The following is a 26,976-nucleotide window of genomic DNA, read 5'->3' as shown; positions in this document are numbered from 1 at the left end:
GGCGGGCACCGGGCAGGGGTTGGGCGGCGTCACCTCCTTCCCTCCTTCCTCCCTTCTTTCCTTGGGACAAACAAATTTTGACTGGGAATTTGTTCGGATTGCATCGTCAGCTCACGATTGCTACAGTATGGGAGCTTAGGCCATTAAAAGGATGTCCCACCATACGTCTGGATGATTTTGCTTCTTGCTCAAGTGTTAAACTTGGTTAACGTCAGCAATAAACTCGGTGAACTTTAACAGGGGATTTTCTTGACACCAGAGGCTTAGGGTCATATCAGCACAGTATAACTATCACTGCACGTGGAAAAAGTCAAGCCAAACAGGCTTGTTATCCTGTGGCGTGAAGGGTGTATGGAACGCCTTCCTGGGCCAGCCCAGGTCTGACAGTGCTGGCAGGAGGAGAGCAGCTGACAGCACCTGAGCCTGGCCGTGGTCTGTGCCCCATCCCCTCACTCCTGCAGGACCTGTGCTGTTGGGCTGGGCCGCCCCTGAAAGCCCTGTGGTCCCTCGCTGCTCCCTGCAGCTGCCTGAGGAGGGGAGGCAGCGAGGAAGGTGCTGGTCTCTGCTCCCTGGTGAGTGATGGCAGGACATGAGAACAGCACACAGCTGCACCAGGGGAGGGTCAGACAGGGCATGAGGAAACATTTCTGTACTGTGAGGGTGGTCAGACACTGGAACAAGCATCCCAGAGGGGTGGTTGGTGCCCCAAGCCTGCCAGTGTTCAAGGGACATTTGGATAATGCCCTCGATAACATGCTTTAACTTTTGGGTATCTCTCAAGAGGTCATGCAGTTGGACTTAATGATCTTTGGAGGACTCTTCCAACTGAATGATTCTGTTCTGTTCTAGTCTATTTCACCTCTTTCTGAGGCTTTTTGAGGGGTTGGTCTAGGCTCTTTAGCCTAGCATCCAGCCCCCTATAGCACCAAGTTGCATGTTTTTTTTAAACTCATGATTTTATTTTATTTTATTTTATTTTATTTTATTTTATTTTATTTTATTTTATTTTATTTATTTTATTTTATGCTTTGCCTGATTCCTCGCGCTTATCACTGCAGCACGGCCGTTCTCACACTGTGGGGCTGGGAAAGCAGCAGTCCCACATCCACTGCCCTCGCAGTGGAGCAGAAGGACAAAAGCTCACTTGATCTTGATTTTCAGTACGAATGCAGACCGTGAAAGCGGGGCCTCACGATCCTTCTGACTTTTGGGGTTTTGCCGGCTTAAAGTGGCCCTGTATTTCAGTGGCCCTATATGATATTTTAAGTGTCCCACCTGCTCCATCCCCTCTCCTGGGCTGAGATGAAATCCCCCCTACCCCGGCGCACCAGCAGGCTCTCGCGGCGAATCGTTTTATCTCCGATACCCAGCTCGGACCTTTTAATTTAATCATTTCTTTCTATTTTTGTTTCTTCTCCCCAGGTCGAGCCTCCCGCCTCGCTGCGCTCTCGCTCCGCGCCGCCCACGGGCGCCACCGCCCGGCCGCTCCCTGCCCGCCCCGCCCCGCCCCGCCGAGCCGAGCCGAGCCGTGACACCGTCGTGACACTATCGCGACACCGCCGCGGCCGGTGGCATCGTGCGGCCGGAGCAGGTATCCCTCGGAGCATGTCGTGCCCCCTTCCCAACCAGGGTGTGTGTGTGTGGGTGTGTGTGTGTGTCCCAACCCACCTCCCCAGCCCGTGTACCCCCGCCCCACCGTCCGTGAAGCCTCCGGGGTGCCCCCTAGGCTGTCGCCGATGTCCCCCCCGCCCCGAGCCGGGCGGTGCCATCTCCAGCTCCAGCTCCAGCTCCAGCTCCAGCTCCAGCTCCAGCTCCCCGCCGCGCCGGGCGGTGCTGCCCGGTGCCAGGCGCCAGCACCCGCGGCTGGTGCTCCAGCGGGGGTGCAGCTGGGCCGGGGCTGCTCTGCAGGGCTGCCAGGGGGCGGGGAGGGCTGACACCCGCTGCTCTGAAAACATCTGGGCACGGTCCGCACTGATCTTCCCTTTTCATTGATGAGTCAGTGTCAGAGCTGCTCTCAGCTCAGTATCTCTTTCAGACGGTTCCCAGACTGCGAGTGGGCAGAGGGAAGCTGGAGAAGCCCCTCTTCTCTTGCTGTCGGATTTGTTTTGGAGGCTGTGGTTACCTGGCTGGTGGTGCCTGCAGCGATAGCTCTGTGCCAGCAGACGGTGGCTTCCCAGGGACATCGCTCCGCTTCTCTCAAGGAGGTGAGATCTCCTCTAGAGTGCTTTGCAATGCAGATCTAATCAGATCTCTTATAACAGGGTGCTTGAACCCATGGTGTGGACCCGTGTAGCGTCACACTGGCAAGAGGAAGAAGTATGCTGGAGTCTTCAGACAATGCAGGTCCCTGCGCTGATACTACCATGAAAGCCCTGGGGTCTGTTAGGGGAATTTGAGACTGCTTCTTCCTCCTGATAATGATTCCTTTGTGCCAGGCAAAAATAGCTCGGAAATGAAGTTTCCAGTTGTTTCAAAAGCTTTCTTGCAGTGGCACCTCCATGACGGGAGCTTGTTCCTGGCACTTGTGAATGTTTTCAGGAGCAGGATCTGTAGTTGCCAGGGGAGTGGACTGAAAGAAGTTCCAAAAAAAAAGTTCAAAAAAAAAAAGTGAGCATTATCTACAGTTTTCTAAACAGTTTCCTGGTTTCTAAAAATGAGGGAACAGCAGGAGGCAGCAGTAAACGCGATGGGGCATAACCAGTGCTAACACATGTAAGCATTCTTTCAGTCATGAGGGTAAGTTGTTCCTAAAAGCATGAGCTTGGGCAATGCCTCTTTGTGCTTCACAGTATTAATCACCATTGACCTGTTGTCGTCGCGGTGCTGGCTGCCGCGTTCAGTGGTTTTGTGGCTGCAATTGGATTTCCACTAACTTAACATTGCATCGATTTATTTGTTTACATATTTGCTTCAGATACCATAGTAACTAAGCTGAAGCCTCTAGTAGTCCTTTCATTAGTCGAGGTATAAACCATGCTTTTAGTTAAGTAAAACAAACAAACAAAAAAAAAACCTTGCAAATTATTCATAGGTATTCTCAGGGGTATTATTATTTTTCTTTATACAAGGGCCATTGTTGTGTGCAGCTGTGGGCAAAAAATCACACTGGCCTTACAGTTAAGCTCTCCAACAAGTGTCCAGAAATGCAGCAGAGTTGCCATCCTTGCATGAGATCAAAATTTACGTGAATGAATTTTAGTGAGACACTGCTTTGAAGTCAGCACCTTCTCTGAGAGGGTGGCTAGACTAAGAACCTCTACAAATTCCTTCCAGCCTTATTTTTCTGTTTTTCTCTTGCACGTTGCGTTCCTCCCAGGAACCCAGCAGGGTACTTTGGCCACTGAGCCACCTAGTCCGTTCTGCAAGGATCACAGAATTTCTTTCTCTTGTGCATAATCCATCAGGTGAGGCCTGCTGGATGGAGACCTGGCACATGATACGCGGGCTATTTAACAGCAGTCCTCAGCTGGCACAAATAGTGTAAAAGGATGCTGCATAAGGTGGGATTTTTCTCCAGACACTGATTTAAAGTATCAGTTGGACACACGGTGGAAAGCTTATCTGAAATCTCTTGACCTGAATACACGTTCCTTCAGAGCTTGCAACTATGTTTTCTGCAGCCGATACTTAACATTGTTGTCTGGGTCTTCAGATCCCCCACTTACTGGTATTGATTTGAAGTGCCCACAGGCTTACTTTTCACTTGAGAGATTGTGGTACTGCTTCTTGGCTACTAGTCTGGGCTGGTTTAGGAATTGAAAAGAGAGAAAACAGATATGTAGACGTCATCTGAGCACAGGAAGGGAGAGAGTGATGGCTAAAAGTAGAAGCTTGGGACCTTGGTTGGGTAGTTGAAAAGCTAGGGAATGTTTTTTGTCATATGCTAGACCTGAACTTATTCCTCGTTTTTTTCATCATCTGCAGGTTGAGATAGTTGGGATCTGCTGTGGCTTATTTACCTAGAGGATTTACTGTTTCAATTTGATACTGTGTATATTTCCTGAAAGAGATGAAAAAAGGACCAGAAAGTGGAACTTGGCCCCTTGCTGGAGTCCCAGGCAAGCTAGCAGAGTCAAACCCAGACAACAACAGGAGCGGTGGAGCCTCAGCAAAGGAGAAGGTCATACTTTCCTCTCCTGGAGAATTAGAAAATGCACAGTTGAAACCCAGCAGAGAAACACCCAGAAAAAAACTCTGTGGCTATTTAAATAAGCTGGGCATCAAGGGTCCAATCAAGACTTGGAAGTCTCGCTGGTTCGTTTATGATGAAAATAAATGTCACTTACTGTACTACAGAACTGCACAGGATGTGAACCCTTTGGGGTCTATCGATCTCTCCAGTGCCAGCTTTGACTGCAAGGTGGAAAATGGTGAAGGGGTTTTTGAGATCAGAACACCAAACAGAGTTTTTACTTTGAAGGTAAGGGTCAGCATCTCCTTCAGGGGGCTGGTACAGAACGTTCCCCATCAGGACAGACACATCTCTGCTAACATACCTCAGCGTGAGTTTCACTTTAGTCCTCAGCCTGCGCTCTTGCCTTTTGGACTTAAATTGTTTGCACTGTTTCTGTGAGGCTGGGTTTCCACTACCTGTGAGATGACTTGTCTTTAACAGAATAGGAGTAAAAGTCAAATTGGGTGCTGAATTAAAGTTATTGAAGAGCCCTGCAATCCGCTTTGTAATTTACTGAACAGAAATGAGCTCCCGTGTATAAAGTGGCTCCTCCAGCAAAGAACTTTGTTAGATTCTTATCTCTGTGGAAATCTCTATTGAGAGAACTCCATGGGTGATTTCCAGTTAAAATAATTGTCACATTTCTGCTTAGCCTTGGAACACAGTAAATGAAAAAGGGTTTAAATAAGGTCAGCTGTCCTCTGAGGTTCTGTTGCTAAGGCCATGCTGCGGATTTATTCAGTCCTTCCAAAGCAGAGGCTGTAGCACAGGCATGACACAGCCGGCCTTTATTTCTGCAGGCATGGTCAGAGCAGTGGTGGTCATCCCTACAGGATGCTGATGATCTTATGCTGATGAGATTGCCCTCTTCCTTCCTGTTCTGTGTTATCTTAGGCAATCAGCAAGCAGGCAATGATGTACTGGCTGCAGCAGCTACAAGTGAGACGTTGGGAATTTTGCAATGCTCAGAGCAGATTTCCTGTGGGCAGCTCCCAGCTTGTGAATGAACCTCTGGTTGACAGAACAAGTAGGTGTTGCGTGTGTCAGCCCTTCGTTTGCTTTCAGCTCTCCAGTGATGAATGGTGCTCCTCATCTGTAAGTGGACAGAGGCACTGGCCAGGTTTCTGAACGAGTTGCTAACTACCAATGCTTGGATCGATGTTACCTACACATTAAAACTATCAAACACTGTGTTGGGATTAAAGAACAGCAACAACTCTGTTCCTCATTCCTTTAGGAGGTTAAAGGTTGATTGCTTAGAGTTAGTCACTCTCATGTACCAATGGTTGAAGTCACTTGGTAGTCCCTGAGCGGATAATGTACTTCTACCTGGAACCTTCTGTAATTTGACCTTAAATACAGGAAACCTGCTCTGCTGCCTTTGTTCTGCCTGGCATGTTGTGCACAGAAGGTCTAGCTATAAGAAAATGTGGCTCTTAAGTTACGTGAAGGAGCCAAAGTCCAATGCAGGTCTGTCTTGCTCACTTGCATCTTGTGTTCTGGTTTGTTTTTACACAGATGTTGTTGACAGTGAGGACTTTATGCCTCCAGTCAAAACACCAACAGAAGTGGTGGGGTTAAAAGCAGCCTCTTTGCCTGCACCCCAGACGTCTACTGCTTTGCAGAACATCTCCCTTAAGCACCCTTGGACAGAGATACAGTAAGTGCACGAGGAGAGCTGCAGTGCATGCCACTTTTTTCCTTCCTCACCTGTTGGGTATTGTGTGAAACGGGACGCTTGCCTAGGTAGGCAAATCATGAAGAAGCTTTATGGAGGATATTCCATGCAGAAGCAAACTTCCTGCTGGAAGCTCTTTCACATCCCTCTGTTCCAGTGCATTCCACATCATCTAGCTGTCTTGGTTGGTCACTAGGTTTTTCCTGCGGCTTGGTTTAGCTTTCCTCTGCAGCTGGTTGCTAGCATGCTTGCCGTGGTGCATCCAAGCATCACTCCTGGAAGGGCGTGTGGGCGGGTTGAGCTGTACCCTGTAGGCTAGCGACAGAAAACCATTCCAGTGGATGCAAAGGACCGTGAATACTCTGCAAAGCAGGAACTCCGAGCACAAGGCATAAAATGGCCCTCACACTGCGCAGCTTGCTGCCCCTGGCTGAGTTTCAAGAATGTGAGAAGTCACACGACCTTCACTGACACTGTGGTTGCCACTGCAAGGTGTGGCTCCATCAGGGCTACAAATTACAAGCGTTGGGCAGCTACTGTTGCTCAAAACCAACCCCCACCAGTGTCTCCATAAGTGTAGTGTCCCAGTCACTTATTTACAGATAACCGAAAGCACGCAAGTGGTTACAGGTGCAGTAGGTAGCCTGGCACTTGCCAGATGTTTTTGGTGGGGAGGTTGGCTGTAGTTTTGTACCACCACTACTATGGCTACAATCTGATGCTGTTAGGAGGAAAGATCTTCTATGAGACCAAAGAATATCAGTCGCAGCTGTGCTTTTTGCAGGCTATGCATTCTTTCCTCCCCACTCTAATTAAAAGTACTGTAATCATAACCCCTCTCCAGCCTTACCTTTGCTAGCTTGAATAGCAATTGCTTCTTTTCAGCTTCAAATTATATTACTCCCCTAGATCTGTGAATGTTTCTGCAGGCTCTGTTGCTGTTGGACCTGCATCTTCATGAGTGTAGTGTGTCTGATTTCAGCCAAGCTCGTCGGATCCCTGAATTGCTCCTGTTTCATGGGAAAAACACAGGGTAGTGTGAGATAGAGACAGGCAAGTGCCTTACTTTCTTGTGTAGGTTTTACAGAAAACACTAGCATGTTGCTGGTTCTGCCTGGTCCTGTAGAGTCATCTCCTAGCTCTCCTGGCAAAATCTGAAAGCAGCAGCTGTAACAGTCTTTGATGGACTGGTTCTGGGTCTGATTGCAATTTCATTCCTGAAACTTTACTGTATCAAGGGCTATCAAGACTGTTGTGGCAAGGGCATTAAATGAGCAAAGCACAGGACCGGCGTTAGCTTCAGCTGTGATCATTGTGGCAGTTTTGGCTGTTCTGTAGTGAATTGAGCTTCTGTTGGCACCTGGGGGTTTCTGCAGTGAGCTAAGGAAAGGGTAGGAGGGAAGAGTGAGAGAAGGAAGGGAGGGAATGAGTATGGTTGCTCTACTGTTTGCTTTGATCCTTCTCTCCGGCCTGATGCCTTTACGTACAGGGCTCAAGGACATGGGGGAAGATCCCCACCTGATGCACACTGCTGTGCTGGTACCGATATTGGGGCACCTTCCTAATATCCACCAGCTTCACCCTTGCTCCCCTTAGATTCACTGGTGCCATGGACAGTTCATTTTTTTAGCACATGGTGGAGACGGATTCTTGGAGGAGGAGTGGGATGTGAGTAAGTGTGAGTTATGAGGAGGGGCGAGGCACTGGGTAGTTTGCGTACAAACTGGCTGCAGTGTTCATGACTTCTATTCACGAGGCTGTTTTGATCCCTTCTTTTTTCAGAAACACTGTCTACAATATCTGCGTCTCCAAGCAACTCCGGGGAAACAATGGGAATATCTTTAATTTCAGTGAGTTCCAGGAGCACCCTGAGAGCCTGGATGAGGAGCAAGAGGCAGAAGTGGAGGCAGGGTCTGCAGGTGCCTGTTACTGAACTGTGTGAGCTGGTCCGAATACGACACCATTTACCAGGGAGTCAGACTTAGCAGGAGAGGGGAGGACAGAGTGGCGAATAGTCCTGGGACATGAAAACTCGGTCACGTTGTCTCAGGTTCCTTCCTGTGTTGCTAGCACAAGAATGACACTTTTTGCTCTGCTTCAGGCTGAATCTGCCTATCTCTTACTTTTGGAATCTTCTGCAGAGGCAAAAATATCATCCACGATGCCAGTCCATACTAGTGTTTCTTTGAGTTGGAAGTTAAACTGCTGCACAATCACATTCCTTTCAGCCTTTTTCTTCCCAAACATGTGGTGGAGCTGTGGAGTTTCGACTGTGCTCTCCACAGATGCTAACTTGCATTTGCTGTGCGCAGAGTGGGTGGGGTGCAAGGAGAGCTAGCACGTACCATAAGGCACCGTGGCTTTGTTTATTTTGGATGTACCTGTGGTTGATCCCTGCTGTCTGTGGATCCCAGCAGGTCGATTTTTCTTGTCCTGTGTGTCAGTCTTCTGGGTGGAGCTGTTCCCCAATAGCAAGGCATGGGAGTTCATAGCAGCAACCCTGTTCTGTGTAAATTAATTCTTTTCCCCTTCAGTTAAGGAGGAGATCCCGGAGGATGGGAGGCTGGAGTCCAGGGTGAACTGGGTCAGGAAAGCCAAGTGGATGAACAGTGGCTTCCTAGGCTTGGCTGAAGAGCTGTCCAGGGAGAGGAGCTCAATGGATAAAGTGAGTGTCCTACAGCAACAGATCCTGACGCTCACGGAGGAAGTCAAGTCACAGAAGGTGAGTGTGATGAAGGGTCTGCTGCTTTTTAGGGCAGGACCCTGAAACTGGTCACAGGGACTCCCTTGGCCTTGGTGTTAGGCTGAGGAGTGCTCAACAGGCACTCAGCTCAAGTTCCTGGTGTTACCCCTTTGTATGTAGCCTGACTGTGCCCAGCACAAGGGAAAAAGGGGTGTCCTGCAGCCATCGCTAGGAAGCATATCTAGCAGATAGGCTGGAAAAGGGAGGTAGAACAAGTCCAAGTGTGTTCTGCAGATATCAGTCATGCTGGTGTGCGTCTGTTGCTCAACAGGTACATGAAGTACAGTCCTGGATAAGGCACCATGATGCTGGCAGGAACTGCAGGGCTGAGTTGTGCTTTTTGCAGGTCACACTTTTTTGAACAGTGATCCACTGTTAAAGAGATGACTTGATTGGAGAAACCCAGTAGATGAGCCACTGCAAGGGCTGTCTCTCCTGAGTGATACTCTTCTCCACATGCATGGAGCAATACTAGGCTCCCCACTAATGATGCTGGTAGCTCTTCCAGCAGAAGAGGCAGGAGAGCCAGGTCCCATAGAGGGCAATCAAGTTACATCCTTGATTTGCCTCCTTAAATATCTCAAGACAGCGAAGCCTGAATCAGCAGCATGGTGCTGGGGCAAGCTTTTGTGTCTTTGTGTAGAATGGAGTGAGGGAGGACTCTGGTAGAGGGTCAGTTGAAATGTATACGTAAATTTCCACCTGGTAGCAGGGAGAGATGTATACTGCATTATTTCCCTTGCTTCCATTTTATCACACTGCTGACCAGACCTCCAGCTACTCTGGTTTCTTTTGGGCCTCCCAAGAAGGGTGACTTGTAGAAAGTCGGAATGCAGGCAGCGTGAGCAGCAGGTTTCTTACTAGCAAGGCACCTAAAGTCAAGTTGCCTGCGGTCTGCTGCAAAGACCTTTCAGGCCTAGCTCTGAGAGCAGAGCTCCTCTGCTAGGGGGATGCTGTGATGTCAAGGTTGCTGCATTCACTTTTGCTTCTGAAAGGCTTCAGTTCTGAGATCCTGAGAATCTTTTGCTGTTCACTCATTTCTGCTGGGGTCTGTAGTCTCCATGCTGCCAGTACCCTGGGCAGCACTGCGATGCGATGGCTTTGTATTCCTTTTCCAGGAGCTGGTTAAACTTCTCCACAAAGCCCTGGAGGCAGCCCAGCAGGAGAAGCGAGTATCTAGCATGTATCTCACTGCAGCAGAAGATAAGGACAGACTGGAGCTGGTGCGCCACAAAGTGAGGCAAATTGCTGATCTCACCAGTCGACTGGAAGCTCTTGAGAAGGAAAAGAAGGAACTTGAGCAGATGCTTGCTCTGAGAGACAGCCACATTCAGGAGCTCAAAGAGCACGTGCAGCATCTGATGGAGAAGAACCACGCCAAACAAGAAGTCATCATGGCCTTGACAGAGCAGATGGCCCGAGAGCTCTCTGATCCCCTGCAAGAAGCCAACACAATCACTGCAGAGACGTTGTATAAACAGCAGGAGGAGATTGAGCATCTGAAGGTGTGTGGAGATGACACAAAGTCATTTGGGAGCTCCCATTTTGGTACCCTCTGGTTCAGTGGGAGGGTGTTCCTCATGGAAGCCAGAGAACGTGTTTCTCTAGATGTTTTGTCTGTCTTCACATCAGAGACAGGGTGGGCTCATCTGGTACTAACAGGGTTCTTAAAAGCATCCTGATTAGTTTCAGCTTCAGCCCACCGCCTGTTTTCTTTGACTTCATGTTGCCATTGAGTGCTCACCTCATTGTTCACTCTTCTGTTTCACTTGCTGCAGTCTCACTAGCTGTGTTCACTGGCTCTGTTAATGTGTGTTTCCCTCTAGCCAACAGTTTCCCAACACATCCTGGTTCTTTCAAATCCAGCCAGTTGTATTGTCATCATTTGCACTGTTATAATGAACTATTAGCATGTGGTGGAGAATTTCTAGAAGAGCCACTTACTTTGTTGTGGGAGAGTGTTTTGCTGCCAGCCATGGGGCTAGGATCTGTATCTTTTTAAAAAAACAAAAAACAAAAAACAGTACAACTATATTTTTCATCTCATTTAGGTGTTTCTCTAGCTTATATCACCCAGCTGCCTCTGTGTTTTCTAAGCACATGCATACAGTGTGCTTAGCATTTTCCAGGTGTCTTCTCTATGTATGACATTTCTATTTAATGTTGTGCCTTGATTTCCTTCATAGGTAGTATTTGTGGTATTAGTATTTTGGAGATATTTTCTTGTCCCTAACACACTCCACACTTCAGTTCCCTCTTGGGATGCTCAAAAACTGTCCCTGTGTGACTGTTTTGCTTTGTGGCAGGATGATATTGATGCATACAAAACCCAGAACCAGTTTCTCAACTCGGAGATCCACCAGGTTACTCGGCTCTGGACAAGCGCTGCTGAGAATGAAAAAGCCCTTCTGATGAAGGTGAGGCAAAATAACTTTTTACTTGGGAAGAGCTTTTTCTTATTTATTTCCAAAGCAGACACTGGAATGGATATTGATACAAAACACACCAAGAAGCAGCTTTACTCCTAACATGTTTTTTTTTTTTTTAGCATAATATTTTCTGTGCTTTGTGTTGTTCCCAAATTAGATAATATAATTTTCTTTTTTTCAGTCAAAGTAAAATACTTGCAAAACTCAGTCTTAGGGATTCTGAAACATAACCCAGATTAGTGCATTTCAGCTATGCTTTTGAAACAAATAAAGAAATTACAGTATGCTCAGGGAATGAGGAAAGTTTCCTGAGAGCTGGCAGGCTGCCTGCACACTGGCTCCATCTAGTTTTGATTTCTCGAGGAGGCCTGGCACTGTCAGGTGTCAGTACTCTTAGATTCTGCAGCTAGTTCAGAGTTCATCTGCTTTCTTAAGCTTGATTTTTATTGCATAACCTGGTTACTCTCAGACTTGTCTAACCTACCTGCTAGTTCTGAACCAGTTCCCGAGTCTGGCATTTGTTCTCTGGGTTTTCCTTCCTGGGTTTCAAGGGATGTCTCCACAGTCTTGGATTCTAGTACAGGGCAAACAGCTGCCTTTGGGGTATTATTGTCATGCTTATATCTATTTGCTTCCTAGTCTTTTGAAATCCTGTCTACCTCAGCTTACTGCCCTTCTCTGATCCTGCAACTGCTGTAATCTTCAGAAGAGAAGTAATCAGACTGATATGTTCAATGTGAGGCAAAAGGCTGGTTAAAGTGGTAGCATGACAGTATCCTACGCTCATTTCTTTCCCCTCTATATGCAGCCTAATTCTTTCTGTGATTTCTTTTTTTGTTTTGTTTTCAACTGCTGCTTCCCGCTGAGCAGGAATCTTCACTGTGGTTCCTGTGAAACACTAATTGGGTGAGTCTTGTCACCTTTGTGGCCTTAGTTCCTCGGTTGTGAGTTAACAATCATAATAACAATAACAATTGATAACAATCCTCATTTCTACCTCTCTCTCTCTCTCTCTCTTTGTGCCCTGGAGTATGATGGCAGCAGGGACTGTCTTGCTCTGTTTGAACTCAGTTGAGCTTCCTGCGCTTGAGAAACTTGTAGCAGTGCAATGGGACTGGGGTTGCTGTGGGGCATGTGTTCACCTTGTCTGTGGTTCTGCTGTGTGTTCTGAAAATCGCGTGGTCCCAGCTCAGTCCGTTGAGTGGCGTCTTTTGTCAGGGTACACCTCAGTGTGGGGTAGAGAACTTGTATAAGAAGCAGGAGAAAAGCCTGCGGAGAACTCAGCTGCAGTGGTGTCTCTGAGCTGAGCTGCCTGGGATATGGCCACCCACTGATGCAATTCATGAGGTAAGTAGGTGATGCTGTATTAGGTTTCCCACTCAAAAAGCCTCAAAAAGCAACTTCTGTTGTGTGCTCGCTAATGTGGTTTGTGCTTGTTCATTGACCACAGTGGTCCATTTGTGGCTGCAATTTCCATGGCTGTAGAAAACTTCTGGATGTGTTCTCTGGGGCCTTGCAGATCAGGAGTCTTTGCTTGATATGTGGACAAGACCAGTAGAGAGTGGAGGCAATACAGGAAGAACATCAGTGAGCCAGCTCATTCCCTCTTGTTTTCTCATCAGTGTGCCTGCCTGCAAGCCCGAAACTGCCAGATGGAGAGCAAATACCTGACGGTCTTGCGGAAGCTGCAGGAGACCGTGCCTGGCCTGCCCAGCTCCGATGCTGAGCTGGTGAGGAACCTCATCCAGGAAGCGCTCCAGTGGGATGTGAAGGAAGGAGCAGAAGAAGGTCTGAACCTGAACCCTGTGAGGTAATAGGCAAGAGCACGAGGACGTTCACACCCTCAGAGGAGTCCAGCATTGGAGGGGAGTGTGCAGGCAAGAAGGATCTGGGGGCAGCTCTACAGCATGGACTTGGAGCTGTGGCCTGTGAGGAGAGGTAGAGGAAGCTCATTTGGTTTGGTGATGTGGAAACAATGGGTATCTGGTAGCAGCGTATTGTTATAGGAAGGCAATTTCTTTTGTAGGAAAAGGCAGTTTTTTGAAATGCCCCAGTTTTGTAGCAGATTCTATTACATTTGGTTGAACAAACTTCCAGCTTCTCCAGGCAGCTTTGGAGTTGAGACTCCAACACCAAGACTATAATGATACCTTGCAAGTATCCCAGCAGGTGGACTGACTAGAACAGAACAGAATAATTCAGTCGGAAGGGACCTTGAAAGATCATCAAGTCCAACTGTCTGACCTCTTCAGGGCCAAGCAAAAATTAAGGCATGTTTTTGAGGGCATTATCCAAATAACTCTTGAACGCTGACAGTCATGGGGCACCAGCCAACTCACTAGGAAGCCTGTTCCACTGTTTAACTGCCCTCACAGTACAGGAATGTTTCCTCATGCCCAGTCTGAACCTCTCCTGGCACAGCTTTGTGCTGTTCTTTCATATACTGTCATCACTTACCAGGGATGATGCAGAAACCCTCAACACGCCCTACTGTCAGCACTTTTGGGGTTTTCTGATTAGTAGAAGATTTTCATTGTGCACTGGGAGACATCTGAAAGGGCTGTGGATCTCTGTTCTTTGTTCTGATGCCCTGAAGCCTTTGCAGTCCGTCCCTGAAGAACTCCCTCTGTACTAGGACATGGCGGGGAGAAGGTACACAGGTTAAGCAAGATACTACCTTGTGGGAGGAGATCAGACAGGGTGAGAGAGGTCTGATGGGGTCAGGCTGTAGCTCGGAGCAAAGCTACACCTGAGTTCATGTGTCTGTGCTGTTGCTGCAGGCTCCCCTCCGCCTTCATGGCCCTGAGACAGCAGGCTCTTCCACCTAGCTGCCAAAAAAGCAAAGGAGGAGTGCCTGTGCTCTGGTGTGGGCGACAGGAACCTGGCATTGGGTGGCCTTGACACAGGAACTGGCCTTTGAACTAACCTCTGCCTTGTGCCCTTCCAGTGAGTACGATGAGTATGGGTTTATGACTGTGCCTGACTACGAAGTTGAGGACTGGAAACTTCTGGCCAAAATCCAGGCCCTGGAGATAAAGTCCAACAACCTGCGGAGCCAGGAGGTGGTGGAGAAGCCCCTCCGCGACAGGTGGAACAGCGTAGGAGAGCTGAGTCCCTCTGCAGAGCTGAAAAGCCTCATTCGAAGCGGCATTCCTGTGGAGCATCGGCAGCGGGTCTGGAGGTGGATCGTCAGCCGGCACTGCAGCCGTCTGCCGGACCACTACCAGCGGCTGTTGAGGCAGAGCAAGAGCACCGAGCACCCTGCCTGCCGGCAGATTGAGCTTGACCTGCCCCGGACACTGACCAACAACAAATATTTCTCCTCTCCCACCTCCCAGCTCATCCCCAAGCTCCGGAGGGTGCTGCTGGCATTCTCCTGGCACAATCCTGCCATTGGATACTGCCAGGGATTGAACAGGTGAGGAACAAGGTATGCTGCTTCTTCGTGGGAGAGCACTGAGAAGGTGTAGACACTTGAGCTGTGATTTATGCAATCCCAGGCACATGTCTCTAGATCTGTATTGGCTCTAGGTAATTTCCTGCAGAGTTCTGCATGTGCGGTCTTTTTTCCAGCCAGTGTTGTTGCTGGGATGTAGCAAGCAGCAGGATGCACTTGTTTGGCTTCTACACAGCTCCAGAACAGGAAGGAACAGCTATGGGAGATGGAGTGAGGCAGTCCCAAAATAACAGCAGGAGGGTAGGACTGAATTTCTGACTCGTAATGTGCTCAGCAGAACACCCTCGTGTTCCCTTTTTCTGAGAAGAGTTGAAGGAAATGGGAAGTGTTAGGAATGAGAGGGTTGGGGCACATGACACCTGAGGAGGAGCTGAGAAAACTGGGCTTGTTCTGTCTGGTGAAGAGAAGGCTCAGGGGGTCTTCCACTTTTACTTAACAAATTATGGCTACAGAAGAGATAAAAATAGGTTTCTTAGAAGAGTGCAGCCGAGGAAGAAGGACATCAGACAATAGCTGCAAGAAGGGAATTTCTGTTTGGATCTTCATACGTAAGGAAAGTCTGTGTAAGCTATTCCTATTGCTCTTTGGATGGTCTTCAGAAAGACATTTTCCACTCTAGAGATCCCTTGATATTAGATGTTATAGAATTATAAAATGATTTAGGTTGGAAGGGACTGTTAAGATCATCTAGTCCAGGCCCCCTTCCATGGGCAGGGACATCTTCCAGAAGAGCAGTTTACTCAAAACCTCATCCAGCCTGGCCTTGAACGTTTCACATCTGGCTAAAATTCGGTAAGTCAGAACTGAAGGGGGTTAGGGAGGATGGATAGGAGGGGGAGATGAGCCACATCACATAACATGGAATATCTCTGTGTGAGCCGTTTCCCACACTGAAATAGCCATAATCAGCACACTTTGCCAACTGTGAGGGTCTGCAGAACATCCTGTTAGCTGGGGAGTCTCATTTCGTCACAGCAGCTCTGTAGTTGATGCTGCATGTTTGCTGACAGAGGCACACAGGAAGGAAAATCACAACCCCATGGCTTCTTCAGAAACCCGCAGAACAGATCACTGTCTGGCTAACTCTCCTCCTACATCTGATGTTTTGGATTCTCAAGGAGCTAGAGACAAGCCGAAAGGATTCTTGGATTCCCTTTTACCTGTGCTGACCTATGTCTCGTCCTGCAGTGCTGCATTGCCTCACTGTGTCTCGTCCATCACAGGTTGGCAGCTGTTGCCCTCCTGGTCCTGGAAGATGAGGAAAGTGCTTTCTGGTGCCTCGTCCACATTGTGGAGAACCTAATGCCAGCAGACTACTACAGCGACACACTGATAACATCACAGGTGAGCTGGGAGCTCTCACTTCTGCTTGTACGCTGGTGCGGTGATTTACAGTAGAGGTTTAAAAGCCATCAGTCGACTTGTTTCACGTGGGCACCAGTGATGCAGCCAGGAGCAGTCTGAAGAGGAGGGGAACCTCAATCCATCCTGCTCCTCCCAGTTTGGTACCCAGAGCCTGGAGAAGGGTCACGGGTCAGCAGGAGAGCGCATGAAGAGCAGCACAAAGGAATCCCAGCCACTCCAGCCAGGAAGGCAGCTTCATTGGGGCCCAGCTTAAACGTCTCTGTGCTAACACATGTAGCGTGGGGAATAAACAAGAGGAGCTAGAGATGTGTGCACACCTGCAGGGCTTTATGGGCGTTTACACTGGCATTTATAGGGCTTTATCACTGGCATTACGGAGATGTGGTGGGATGGCTCCCATGGCTAGGGTGTTGGAATGGAAGGACTCAGGCTCTTTAGGGAAGACAGGCAGGGGAGACCAGAAGGGGGCATCACCCTTTATGTCAATGAACAGCTGGAGTGCATGGAGCACCTCTCCTGTGAAGACAGGCTGAGGGAGCTGGGGTTGTTCAGCCTGGAGAAGAGAAGGCTCTGGGGAGGCCTCACAGCAGCCTTCCAGTACCTAAAGGGGGCCTACAGGAAAGCTGGGGAGGGACTCTGTGTCAGGGAGCGCAGTGACAGGGCAAGAAGTAATGGCTTTAAACCAAAAGAGGGGAGATGTAGATTAGATATTCAGAAGAAATTCTTCACTGTGAGGGTGGTGAGGCACTGGCACAGGCTGCCCAGAGAAGCTGTGGATGCCCCATCCCTGGCTGGATGGGGCTTTGGACAACCTAGACTAGTGGGAGGTGTCCCTGCCCATGGCAGGGGGCTGTGTGAGAAAAATCTCAATAATTTTCCTCAGACAGGATCTTCTGTGAAGCTATTTTATTTGCAATTGCAATGGTGGGCATCCTGCAAGCAGGAGCACACTGCAAAAGTTCATCATAACACTATGCTCCCTATTACCTGACACCTGATTTCTCCCCCGTTTCCTCATTGGCTGAGTACTACAGGTTCACAACCTACTCGACACGCTTTTATACCATATATGTACAATTTGATTTGACCAACCATTAATTTCTCCTTTTCCTTTTTTTTTCCCCCTTCTTCTCTCCTGACTAGAGAGCCCGTGATTTTTGTTTTTACTGATTTCATACTGCTCATCCTGTTTTTCTTAGCTATCCTCCTTATTTTGGGACAGTGAGACCTTCCCCTTACCTGCTTAACATACTCCCCACTGCTATGCCGCACAATCACTTCTGAATATGCAAGGTTAGGGGAATTTTCCACTGCAAAAGCACCTTCTATTGCAAAAACACAACTTGGTTTCTCACAGTTGGAACTGGATGGTCTTTAAGGTCCCTTCCAACCCAAACCGTTTTACAAGTCCGTGATTCTGTGAGCTTGCAGTGTGTTTGATTTCTCACAGGACAGCTGACATCACCTTTCAGTCCCTTCCATTACAGAGATAGAGTTGTTAAGAAACTGAGTACCACTCCTGGAGGCCAGGTTAGTCAGAAGAAAGGTGTCCATGAAGTGTACTGTTATTTATTGTAAGGAGGGCCCAGTTAAAGTGAAAAAGTGAAGTGGAAAACTCTGACACATGTAGGACCAAACAGAAAGAAAATGCCATTCTGGAGCCCATCACATTTTTCTTTAGAAACCTCACCCTATCTTCTGGAGTGCCCTGTGCTTCTGGTATTTTTATATACTGTTATTTTTATATTCACTCTGCTTCAGTTCGTGATCAAATGCAGTGTTAATTCTGGCTTTGGGGCTGCGTATCAGTTTTTTTTTTTTTCCCCTGCATATCAAAAGCCCTGTGGCCATTTGATATAAAAAGTTTTATAAGTAACTCATCCTTCTGGTTCAAAGTTCCTGGATTTCAAGGTTTTCACGGTGTGTTGTCTTGTATCGGATGTACGGTGTCCTCCCAGATGGGCACAGAGCCAGGATAAACTCTGTTTAGCTCAATGGAACTGTAATTGTGTGACCCTACCACCCATACCCAGCAGCGCCCAGTCCGGTGCGCCTGGCCGTGACCTTGGTCTCGTTATTGTGTGTGGTCCTTTCATAGAGAAAAGGGTTTCTGCTGTGGGCTCGCAGTAGATGAGTCTGCAAGCATCAGTGGTGGAGAGGGAGTGACTGTGCCACTGAATTGACAGGTGTTTACTGGGACATCGGTGTGCTGGTCAAGAGGCCAGCCCACGGAGACTTGGGAAGCAGCCAAATCATTGCGCAGACAGCAAAATGTCTGTGCTGTAGTGATCTGGAGCAGGTAGGGTTAGCAGTGAGATTTAATAGACGGCACTCAGCACTCAGCAAATGGTGATTGCCAGGGAAAAAACAGCAGGCTGGAGGACACAGAGGCTCCCCTACGTTTGGTGGTAAAAGACCATCAGCTGAGTGAGCCTTTTTTCTTTCATAAGACATCCTGGGCTCACGTTTGGCCTCTGAAAGTCTATCCAAGAAGGAAGTGAAGAGGAAGGTCTAGGGTGATGCTTTGTGGATTGGCTTGATAAAGTGAAAGCTGGTTGATGCTCGCTGCTGATGATGATCTCGCTGACTGCGTTTCTGTGTCCCGGCTCATACAACCAGAAGCAAAGCACAGACAGTAAAGAGCCCAGAAAGAGAAGCTAAATGAGAAGATTGGCTCCTGCTTGTGAAGGCAGAGGGGATCTTAGGTATTTAGTCTGCACAGGGGCCATATGCTGTTGTTCAGACCTGGGCATGCTTTTAGGCCCCATCATTCAACTGAACACTCATGACATTACAGAAGGTGTCAGTGAGACCACTGTGGAAAGATGTGGCATCATTTTCCTTATTATCTTTGCGACTGGGAAGGAATATGGTCCTCTGCGTGAGAACGCATCCATGCTTATATCTCAGCCCTGTTTCAGCTCCACTGGGTACAGCATACAAGTACACCGCTCAATAATTTTGAAGGACCGAGGGACAAAGGATGCTGTGCTCTTCCTTGGGTGTACCTAGGCTAGAAGACAGCACCAGTGATTACTGTGGCATGCGTGGGCCATCATCCTGCTGCATTGTTCCTCTCCTTCAGCACCAGGACTGCTTTTAACAGATAATTCATTCTTTTCTTTTTTGTCAACTTCAGGTAGATCAGAGAGTCTTCAAAGACTTCCTAGCAGAGAAGCTGCCTCGCCTCACGGCTCATTTTGAGCAGCATCAGATCGATGTCTCACTCATCACCTTCAACTGGTTTCTGGTGGCCTTTGTGGACAGCCTGGTCAGCGACATCCTCCTGCGAGTGTGGGATGCCTTCTTGTACGAAGGAACTAAGGTGAAACCCTGAACCTAGGCCTGCTTCCTTCTGCACTTCCTTCCTTCTGTCACTTCAGTGACATGACAGCAGAGTGAAGGATGTCCACAGGTGTCAAAGAGATGGGGGCTTGAGCCTCTTGTCCTATCCTGACAGTTTGGTGGGGTGCCTTGGTGCCTCCTTGTCATCCAGTGTTATCTGTGTAGTTGCTGCCTGCAGGCAGACCTAGTCCCTATTACTGTGTGCAGTGCCCCTGGCATTTTTTAGTGTGTAGTCCTGCTACAAAACTGCCGAGTTTTCTGACAGGCCACTGTGTCTTCTGCTCTGCAACCCAGACCTAGCTGAGGGGGGACAGATACAGGGAGCAGCAGATGGGCAGAGATTTAGCACTTGTGAAAAAATGTGAGTCTTGCGTTGCACCAGTGTGTAGGGAGAACTGGAGAACCCTTGTGAGATCCCTGTAGGATCCTTTTGGAGGGTCTGGTGTGCTCTGGAGCTGTAAATTAGCATACAGACGGTCGTTGCCTTGGGATTAGCTCTGGGCTTTTTTAAGCCCACCCTAAAGCAGCCTATAGAGTACAGGAGGAGCCCAGCAACCAGCATGAACTGCAGTGGTTTCTCCCTCACCCCACGTTTTAAGCCAAGAGGGCCTGATCCCTCAGCTGCCTAAGACTTTGTCACCTGAAATGCCTTTCAACCCTCCAGGTGATTTTCCGCTACGCTCTTGCAATTTTTAAATACAACGAGGAGGAAATCCTGAGAATTCATGACAATGTGGAGATTTACCAGTACCTACGTTTTTTCACAAGGATGATCGTGGATGGCAGGTAGGACTGTGGGTTATAGTCAGCCTCCCGCTCTGGGCCTGTACTTGCTTGCCTCTTAGGTCAGACTGAAAAGAGTTGTGACCAGCCTGTTAACAGAGACGCATGCACTGGCAGGTCAACAGGACGTTGAACAATGTGCCTCTTTTCTGACTTTTTTCTGCATGCTGTTACTTAAAGCCTGTTTGGCTAGGGCGAAGGCATGCTGCAGCAGACCAGGCCACAAAGTCTGGGCCAGCCCTCTTTTTTCAGCATCTGGAACTGGCACTGTCCCCTGCTGGGTTTCTCTCAGCTGTAGCAGGTGGGGAATTCGGGAGCACAGAGCTGCTGGCAACCTGTGGTGACAACATGTGCACGAGAGGAACATTTATGTAATCAAAAGGGCTGAACAGAGGAGACTGTTCCTACTCCGAGGGCCATCAGAGTTGGCTTCTGACAGCCCAGCTCCTCACTGACTGCTGCGTACTGGTACCTGAAAAGATATGCCTGGGCTGGTGTTGTGTTAGAAGCAGTTGCCTGTGATTCAGTTATGGTTCTGCTGCTTGGTGACTGTTGAGCTGAAATACGAGGCTGTGCTCTCTGCAGCCTCCTGGGGCAGCCAGGTGCAATCTGCAGCAGAGGTAGGTGGTCTGGGAAACCTCCCTCTCTTAAAACTCTTGGGTATCTGTTACCATCTTAGGCAGCAAACGGCGTCACCAGCCCTCTTTTCCATTGCAGGAAGCTGATGAACATTGCCTTCAATGACTTAAACCCCTTCCCCATGAAGCTGCTGAGGAACCGGCGGACAATGCACAGGGAAGAGCTGGAGACAGAGCTGTGCGAGCTGGAACAGATCAAGGCAGCCTACGTAAAAGAGAGAGCAGAGCAGGGGCCTCAGGACCTGCAGGAAGTTGTCAGCGAAGAGGAAGAAGAGATTTAGCAGAAAGAGTTCATCGTCACTCCTCTCCTCACCTCGCAGGAAGTCTCCAAAAGCAACTGTCGGTAAGAGATGGAGACAGTACAGGTGATCGCAGCGGGAGTTCATCTGCCCCAGGAAGCAAGGCTGTAGATACAGGACCATTTGGGGATTGACCCAGGCTTTGTGATGTTAGAGGTGTTAGAGGAATTTCATCCTCTCCTGTATTTCTCCCACTCCTGCCCACCCTGTCCCGTGCAATGCAGGAATGCAGCTGGAGATCTGTAGGAAGTAACAGCAGTGGCACCCTGACAGAAGTTGACATGGTGCAAGTGACCCAGCCAGGCAGGGCTTTTCTTCCTTTCCTGATGGAGGCTTGAAAGAGATCTTTCTGTACATGTAAAATCACCAAAAAAAAACCCAAAAAACATAAGCTGAGAACAGTCCCTCACTGATACCTAAAGCTGCTTAGTTGGTTAGGAGGGGCACCTGCTCTTTGAACACATCAGGGGCTGTCTTGCCACGAGAGCACACGTTTAACGTTGCAGCTACTAAGTCACGCCGCGCTCTCCGGGTGGCTGTTGGGGCTGAGGGAGGCCTGGGAGCTGGAGGACATCTTCCCATGGGGCTCAGACTGGGACAAGTGAAATGGGATGCGGGAGGGTGGAGTCGCCTCTCCAGTTTATTTCAGTTCCTGTGGGAGCCCACTGGGAGCACAAGGTGTGTCTTCTGCCCGGCTGGGAAATTCTGGGAGGCGCCTCTCCTCTCTCTCTTGAGATTTGAGCAGAGCCATCCGTGGTTTGGCTGGACCCCGGCAGCACTGTGCCTTCCTGGGTTGAGGGTGCTCCAGGCAGGAGCTCTCAGCGTGGTGTGAAGCCAGCTGCAGCCTGGCTGGTGGCAGGCTGTGACACTAGGAGGACTACAGGGACACCTGAGTCTTCTGGCTGCCTCCAGTTGACCAGGAGGAGTGTGTGGTCCTCCCTATCTGCCTCACAGGTACGCTCCTTCTGTACCAAGTTTTTGCACTGATGTCCCTGTCTCTGACCCATGTTCATAATCCACATGATTATGTTCCTTCTGACTTGAACGCCGTGAGGTTTTGAAGGGGATCTGTCTTTTCTCCTTGCTGTGCCCGAGCTTCCAGTGCTGATGGTGCTTTGACCCCATGGGGTGTAGTGCTCTGGGGGAGGAACCATTTGGACAAGGTCACAATAGAAAAAGCATTAATACTTCCTGAACTAGCAGCTGGCCTCTGTGTGTTGAGTGCACAGAGATGCCCTTCGTGCCCCTGCGGAAGGGGGTCTGATGGCCTTCCTCCCCGCCTTCTAGGACTGCCCTGTCCCCTGGCTGGATGCCCAGCCTGCAGCTCAGTCCTCCAGAGACGCAGGATGAGCCGAGCACTCGAGACAAACACGGCTGCTTTTCCCTCGGCTGATTCCGCCGCCCTGCTTTCCTGCTGAGCGGTGCGTTACTCCAGGTGCGCCCGTAGTGCAGGCACTCGCAGCACACAGCTGCAAGGGAGACCTCTGCTCTACATTTCTGGTGAGCCCATTGAGCGAATTACACCTCATTTAACCCTCCGGTGTTGTAAGTCACCTGTGGTCGAGGAGGAAGGGAAAGGAGGCGCTCGCAGCCCGTGCTGCTCTCAGCCAGCTGGGCCGCAGCCAGGATCACAGACCCTGGTGGGCACCGCGCTGGCCTCTGCTCGCCTGAGACGTGTTGTGTGCCTCGGCTCCACCCGAGACCCTGCTGGGCCAACCAGCCAGGCTCAAAGAATGATAAAGCCTGAGTTGGCAGAGACCTCTAGAGGCCAATCGCACAGCGTGAATGTAATCCAAGTGGAGATGAGGTTCTGGGAAGGTTGGGAACCCTGCAGCAGGTTAGGTGGGCAGGAGCGAGGTGAATCCACTGCATGTCATTGACAGCTGCGCACACTGAGAGGGTGGGGTGAGAAGAAAACGTTACTTGAGTCTTTCCACAGTATCTCGAGCAGAAACTCTGCTTTCAAAAGGATGCAATGTAGCTAGAGAAGCCCAAAAGGCAGAAGGTTTTTCTTTACAGGTTGTACTGCTAATCCAATTAATGCATACTGCTGCCTGCATGCTGGCGCGCACATACAGGTTTTTGTTACTGTTACAGAGTTTTGAGAGGCATTCTCTCTTAAATCAAGACATGGAAATTAGGACTACACTTACAACTGTATTTTTTCAAGAGCCTTTTGCAGCAGCTGATTTATTTTTCTTCCATCCTGACCCTACGTTCTTTAAGAAAGGCATTTTCCTGCTCTAAGGAATCTGCTTTGGCAGGGGGGTTGGACCCGATGATCTTTCGAGGTCCCTTCCAACCCCTTCAATTCTGTCATTCTGTCATTCTGTGATTCAGTTAAAACACGCATTATTAGACCAAACCCTAGTCTGACATATCTGTGCGGTGTATGAATGTGCACTGGTCTATTTGTGTTACATAACGACCTATAAAAAATAAATTAAGCTTTTCTAAAGAAGATGTAAGCACCAATGTGTTCGAGTGTAGCTTGTCCCTGATGGGAAAAACTGAAAGTAATTTTTAGTTGAACTCAGAAGGGAAGGACACCTCAGGGTTGTTAGCAGTTTCTCTTCAGTTTTGTCTCAGTCTTGCTCCACGTGTGCATTTGCTGAGGGCCGTTTCTTCTGGTCATATTGCCAGTCAAGTGTTTGTGGTGCTTCCTGCCTAAACTCTGGTGGAAACAGGAACATCTGCACGGCCTCTGCAGACCTGCACCCCAGAGCTAGCTTATCCTCACAGGCCCTACGCCACTTCCCTTCTGCTCCACAAACTTTGGGGCTCCTGAACTACGCACTCCGGTCACAAGATGCCAGCTGGGCCCAGAGGTAAGCACCAGTAAATCCTGTGGTGTTCTGAGCAGAGGTTACCTCTGCACCAAGTGCCCAAGGATAATTTGTGCTGCGACAGCCAACTGTTGTGGCTGGAAACAAGAGTTTGACCTGTTTGCACAGCCCAGTAGCTCCATCTGCCCGTGCTGGCACCTGTGAACAGAACGGGTTTCTTTCCACACCACGGTTAGCCCTGGCTTTGCTGTACACACATCACTACTTTTTAAATGAAGCCTTGTTTCAGCATTAATCTAAAACAGGAGATACCAGCTCCAGCCTTGAAAATAACAATTAAGATTTTTATTTATTTATTGTCCCAGAATGTGCAATTAATCTGTAGATCCGTTGCAGGACTTCGGGGCCACCACATTTATATGTTTTTGAGGGGACAGACTGTTGGGAGGGTGGCCAGCTACACAGAAATCCATTGCTGGCTCCCAAAGTCCCTGAGTAGACGCTGGGAAGCTTCCCTTGTCCCCCCTTGCTGGCCCTGGTGGCATTGGGCTGGAAGGGTCTTTGGTCTGAACCACCTTTACCTTCGTGTGCTGCCGCTAAAGCCTGTGCTTGCAAAAGTGTTAGCACAGGGCAAAGCCACTCGATCCACTCCTGTGTCCCAGCCTGCTGCCCTGGAGAGAGGCAAGCCCAGGAGGTTGTTCTGTGTCGGGTTAATGTTTATCCCAAGCTCGGGCTTCTCTTCTGCGGGAAGGACGGAGCAGAGGGACAAGGCATCGCCCGTGAGGGAGCAACAACGCCCTGTCTGCAGGAGCTGTCCTCGGCGCTGAGCCCCTGCAGGCTGGGCAACCTCCTGCCGCCATCATGGATTAATTAGGACCTCGGGCTGGCTCTCTGCCCCCTTCCCCTTCCCCTTCCCCATCTATTTCCCAGTGCTCAGACCTCCCTAACAGAACATCAGCTCGCCCTGGCCTAGGGAAGTGTCGGGTGGAAGAAGACAAACCTCTTCCCCACGGCAGGGCCACGGTGGTGGAGCTGACGTAATTTAATCTCCTCAGAGGTAATTCCAGCCCTTTCCTGGAGTTCAGTGAGAGGCTGCGGGCCACGCTTAGAGGCTCGGTGATGAAACTACCCCTGCGCACTGCCCGCCCAGTCTCAGGAGCTCTGCAGAGAGGAAAGCTGCACACCCGGTCAGTCAGTGGGGGACGAGGTACCACCAGCTGGCAAGCACTTTTGGGGCAAGGGGTCCCCTGTCCCGCCACAGGCAGTGAGACAAAGTTCCCATTTCTCCTTGTTATTAACCAACGGCTTCCTGCCAGCTGCAAAGTCTCACCTTGAGTTCCCAAAAAGTTCCCTGGTGAGTCAGTTTCTGCTTGGGTGCTAGGCTTAACGTAATGACACAAACCTCCTTGTTGGTGTGTTCCGGTGCCAAGGTGGTAGGAAGCTTTGAGATAGAGGTAATGTCCAAGATAAATAGAATTAGAATTCAAGGTCCCTTGGGAAAAAACAGTACTCAGCCCGACTTTAGAGCCTGCTGCTGAAAATATTTTTTCCCTTTTATACAGATTCTTTCAGTAGATTCTTTCAGTACAAATGTATTGGTTTTGGCATTTTTTTTTTATTTGTTTTTGTGTGTGGGGAGAAAAAGTTCCAAAAGCAGATTAAAACCAACAGACATTTTTTTTGCTTCGTTTTCTGATAACTTTTTTCTTTTGCACGTTGAAAGGGAATGACAACACCACAGACTCTGAGAACTCTAACAGTTTTGACAATGCCACAGAGTTTAAAATCAGCCCCCAAAGCCCGTCCTACCCCTCCATGCCACCTGTCACCGCACCTGTGGCACAGCCAGTGTTGTTCAGCTTCACAGGGCTGAAAATAATTGCAGCAGGACAGGTTGGATCCAGGGAGGTTCTTGTTAAATGCGATGCTAATTGTGTATAAACAATGAGAGTCCACCCAAACCTACGCCAGGCCCCTTGTCCTCAGCAGGCTGGGATGCAGCTGTGGTTACACTAACCTCTTTTTTGCCTGGTTTCTGGTGCTTAGGGATGTGGCATGGCAGAGTTACAAGACACGTTGCTCCGACTTTTGCTGTTGGATCCTGACAGAAAGCACTAACAACAACAGCATTTTCTTTGGGGCTGCTGGAGGCTCTTTAAAGAGCACAACAAGTGCTGTCTGAGGGTGCTCTTTGCCACCAGCCACCTCCGTGGACGCAGGATGTCAGTGGTGGTTGCTCAGCCAGGCCCTCGCTGTTGGATGACCTGCTGAGAAGCCCCAGGAAAGAAGACGGAGAGCAGAGCTCACCAAGGGCACTGCTGTGCAGTCCCTGCTGTGCAGGCACAGGCTGCCAAGGGGAGGGGGCTGCAAAACCACCTAAACTGGCTCTGAGGAACTGGAAGAGGTGAAAGTGCGAGAACTCGTGGGTTCAGATAAAGACAGCTCGACAGGTCAAGCAGAAGCTGTGCGTGCAAGCAAAGCAAACCAAGGGATCCATTCACTACTTCCTCTGGCAGGCAGGTGTCAGCCACTCCCAGGAGAGCAGGGCCCATTGTGCCTGACAGTTCCTGGGGCAGACAAACACCGTCAGCCCCAGCGTCCCCAAATCCTTCTTCTTTAGCCCGGCTTTATTGCTGAGCATGATGCCACATGGTACGGGACATGCCTGCGGTCCATTTGGGCCAGCCGTCCTGGCTGTGTCCCCTCCCAGCTCCTGGTGCACCCCCACTGTGAGAAACTGAGAACTCCTTGGCTGTGTGTGAGCGCCGCTCTGCAACAACTAAAGCATCGGTGTGTTATCAACGTTATTCTCATCCTAAATCCGAAACACAGTGCTGTGTGAGCCTCTACAAAGACAATTAACTCTGTCCCAGCCAAAACCACGACACCACCTGCTGCTGCAGAAAACCCCCATGGCAAGCACAGCTAAATGCCGGCGGCGGGCTGGGCTGCGGTCAGTAGAAATGTACCCCACCAGTAACCTCAAGCAAAGAGGTCTTTGTCCCCCTTTCAGTCCTGGGTGCAGGCTCAGCTGGGGCCTGCGTGAAAGGGAGCGGTGGGGATGGAGCGCGCACCAGCACCCGACCTGTCACACACTGCTCTGCAGTGCTGTGAGGATGCTGAGGGGCTCCAGAGACCTCCTCGTGGGCAGGGCGACCCGGGACAGCTGTTGCACGAGCAGCCTCGCTGGGGGTGAGCAGCTGGATGTCTTCCCCTTGCTCCTGCCCCGCACGGTGCTTCCCAGCACCCCCGGGGCAGGTGACAGCGGGGCCGTGGCGC

At 49.6% G+C, this 26,976-nt stretch overlaps 1 protein-coding gene across 2 annotated transcripts; it reads left to right on the top strand.

The window, feature by feature from the left end:
• The first annotated feature begins 61 nt into the window (after window positions 1-61).
• On the top strand, window positions 62-26,949 carry TBC1D2 (TBC1 domain family member 2). 2 transcript variants are annotated; one of them, XM_083816489.1, is made up of 16 exons: window positions 62-572; window positions 1,423-1,591; window positions 2,036-2,204; window positions 3,925-4,420; window positions 5,069-5,201; window positions 5,693-5,834; window positions 7,635-7,771; window positions 8,387-8,574; window positions 9,714-10,100; window positions 10,902-11,012; window positions 12,647-12,834; window positions 13,972-14,442; window positions 15,705-15,825; window positions 18,986-19,171; window positions 19,856-19,977; window positions 20,692-26,949. In XM_083816489.1, exons 4-16 carry the CDS (start codon window positions 4,010-4,012, stop codon window positions 20,891-20,893), a joined length of 2,799 nt encoding a protein of 932 aa, XP_083672615.1. In that variant the 5' UTR covers window positions 62-572; window positions 1,423-1,591; window positions 2,036-2,204; window positions 3,925-4,009; the 3' UTR covers window positions 20,894-26,949. The 2 variants fall into 2 exon arrangements, with proteins under 2 accessions (XP_083672615.1, XP_083672616.1); XM_083816490.1 differs by having other exon boundaries at window positions 1,423-1,630.
• The last annotated feature ends 27 nt before the right edge of the window (window positions 26,950-26,976 follow it).

This window comes from Anser anser, assembly GCF_964211835.1.
Source record: "Anser anser genome assembly, chromosome: Z".
Classification (NCBI taxonomy): Eukaryota; Metazoa; Chordata; class Aves; order Anseriformes; family Anatidae; genus Anser; species Anser anser.
The sequence above is the reverse complement of the archived record's forward strand: the minus strand, read 5'-3'. Positions and strand labels throughout refer to the sequence as shown.

Excerpts from the sequence above, each read along its gene's own strand:
- TBC1D2 (XM_083816489.1), top strand. The coding sequence starts at position 4,010 with ATGAAAAAAGGACCAGAAAGTGGAACTTGGCCCCTTGCTGGAGTCCCA. Across the intron at positions 10,101-10,901 it reads AGGAGATTGAGCATCTGAAG|GATGATATTGATGCATACAA; the intron begins GTGTGTGGAGAT and ends GCTTTGTGGCAG. Across the intron at positions 15,826-18,985 it reads ACACACTGATAACATCACAG|GTAGATCAGAGAGTCTTCAA; the intron begins GTGAGCTGGGAG and ends TGTCAACTTCAG.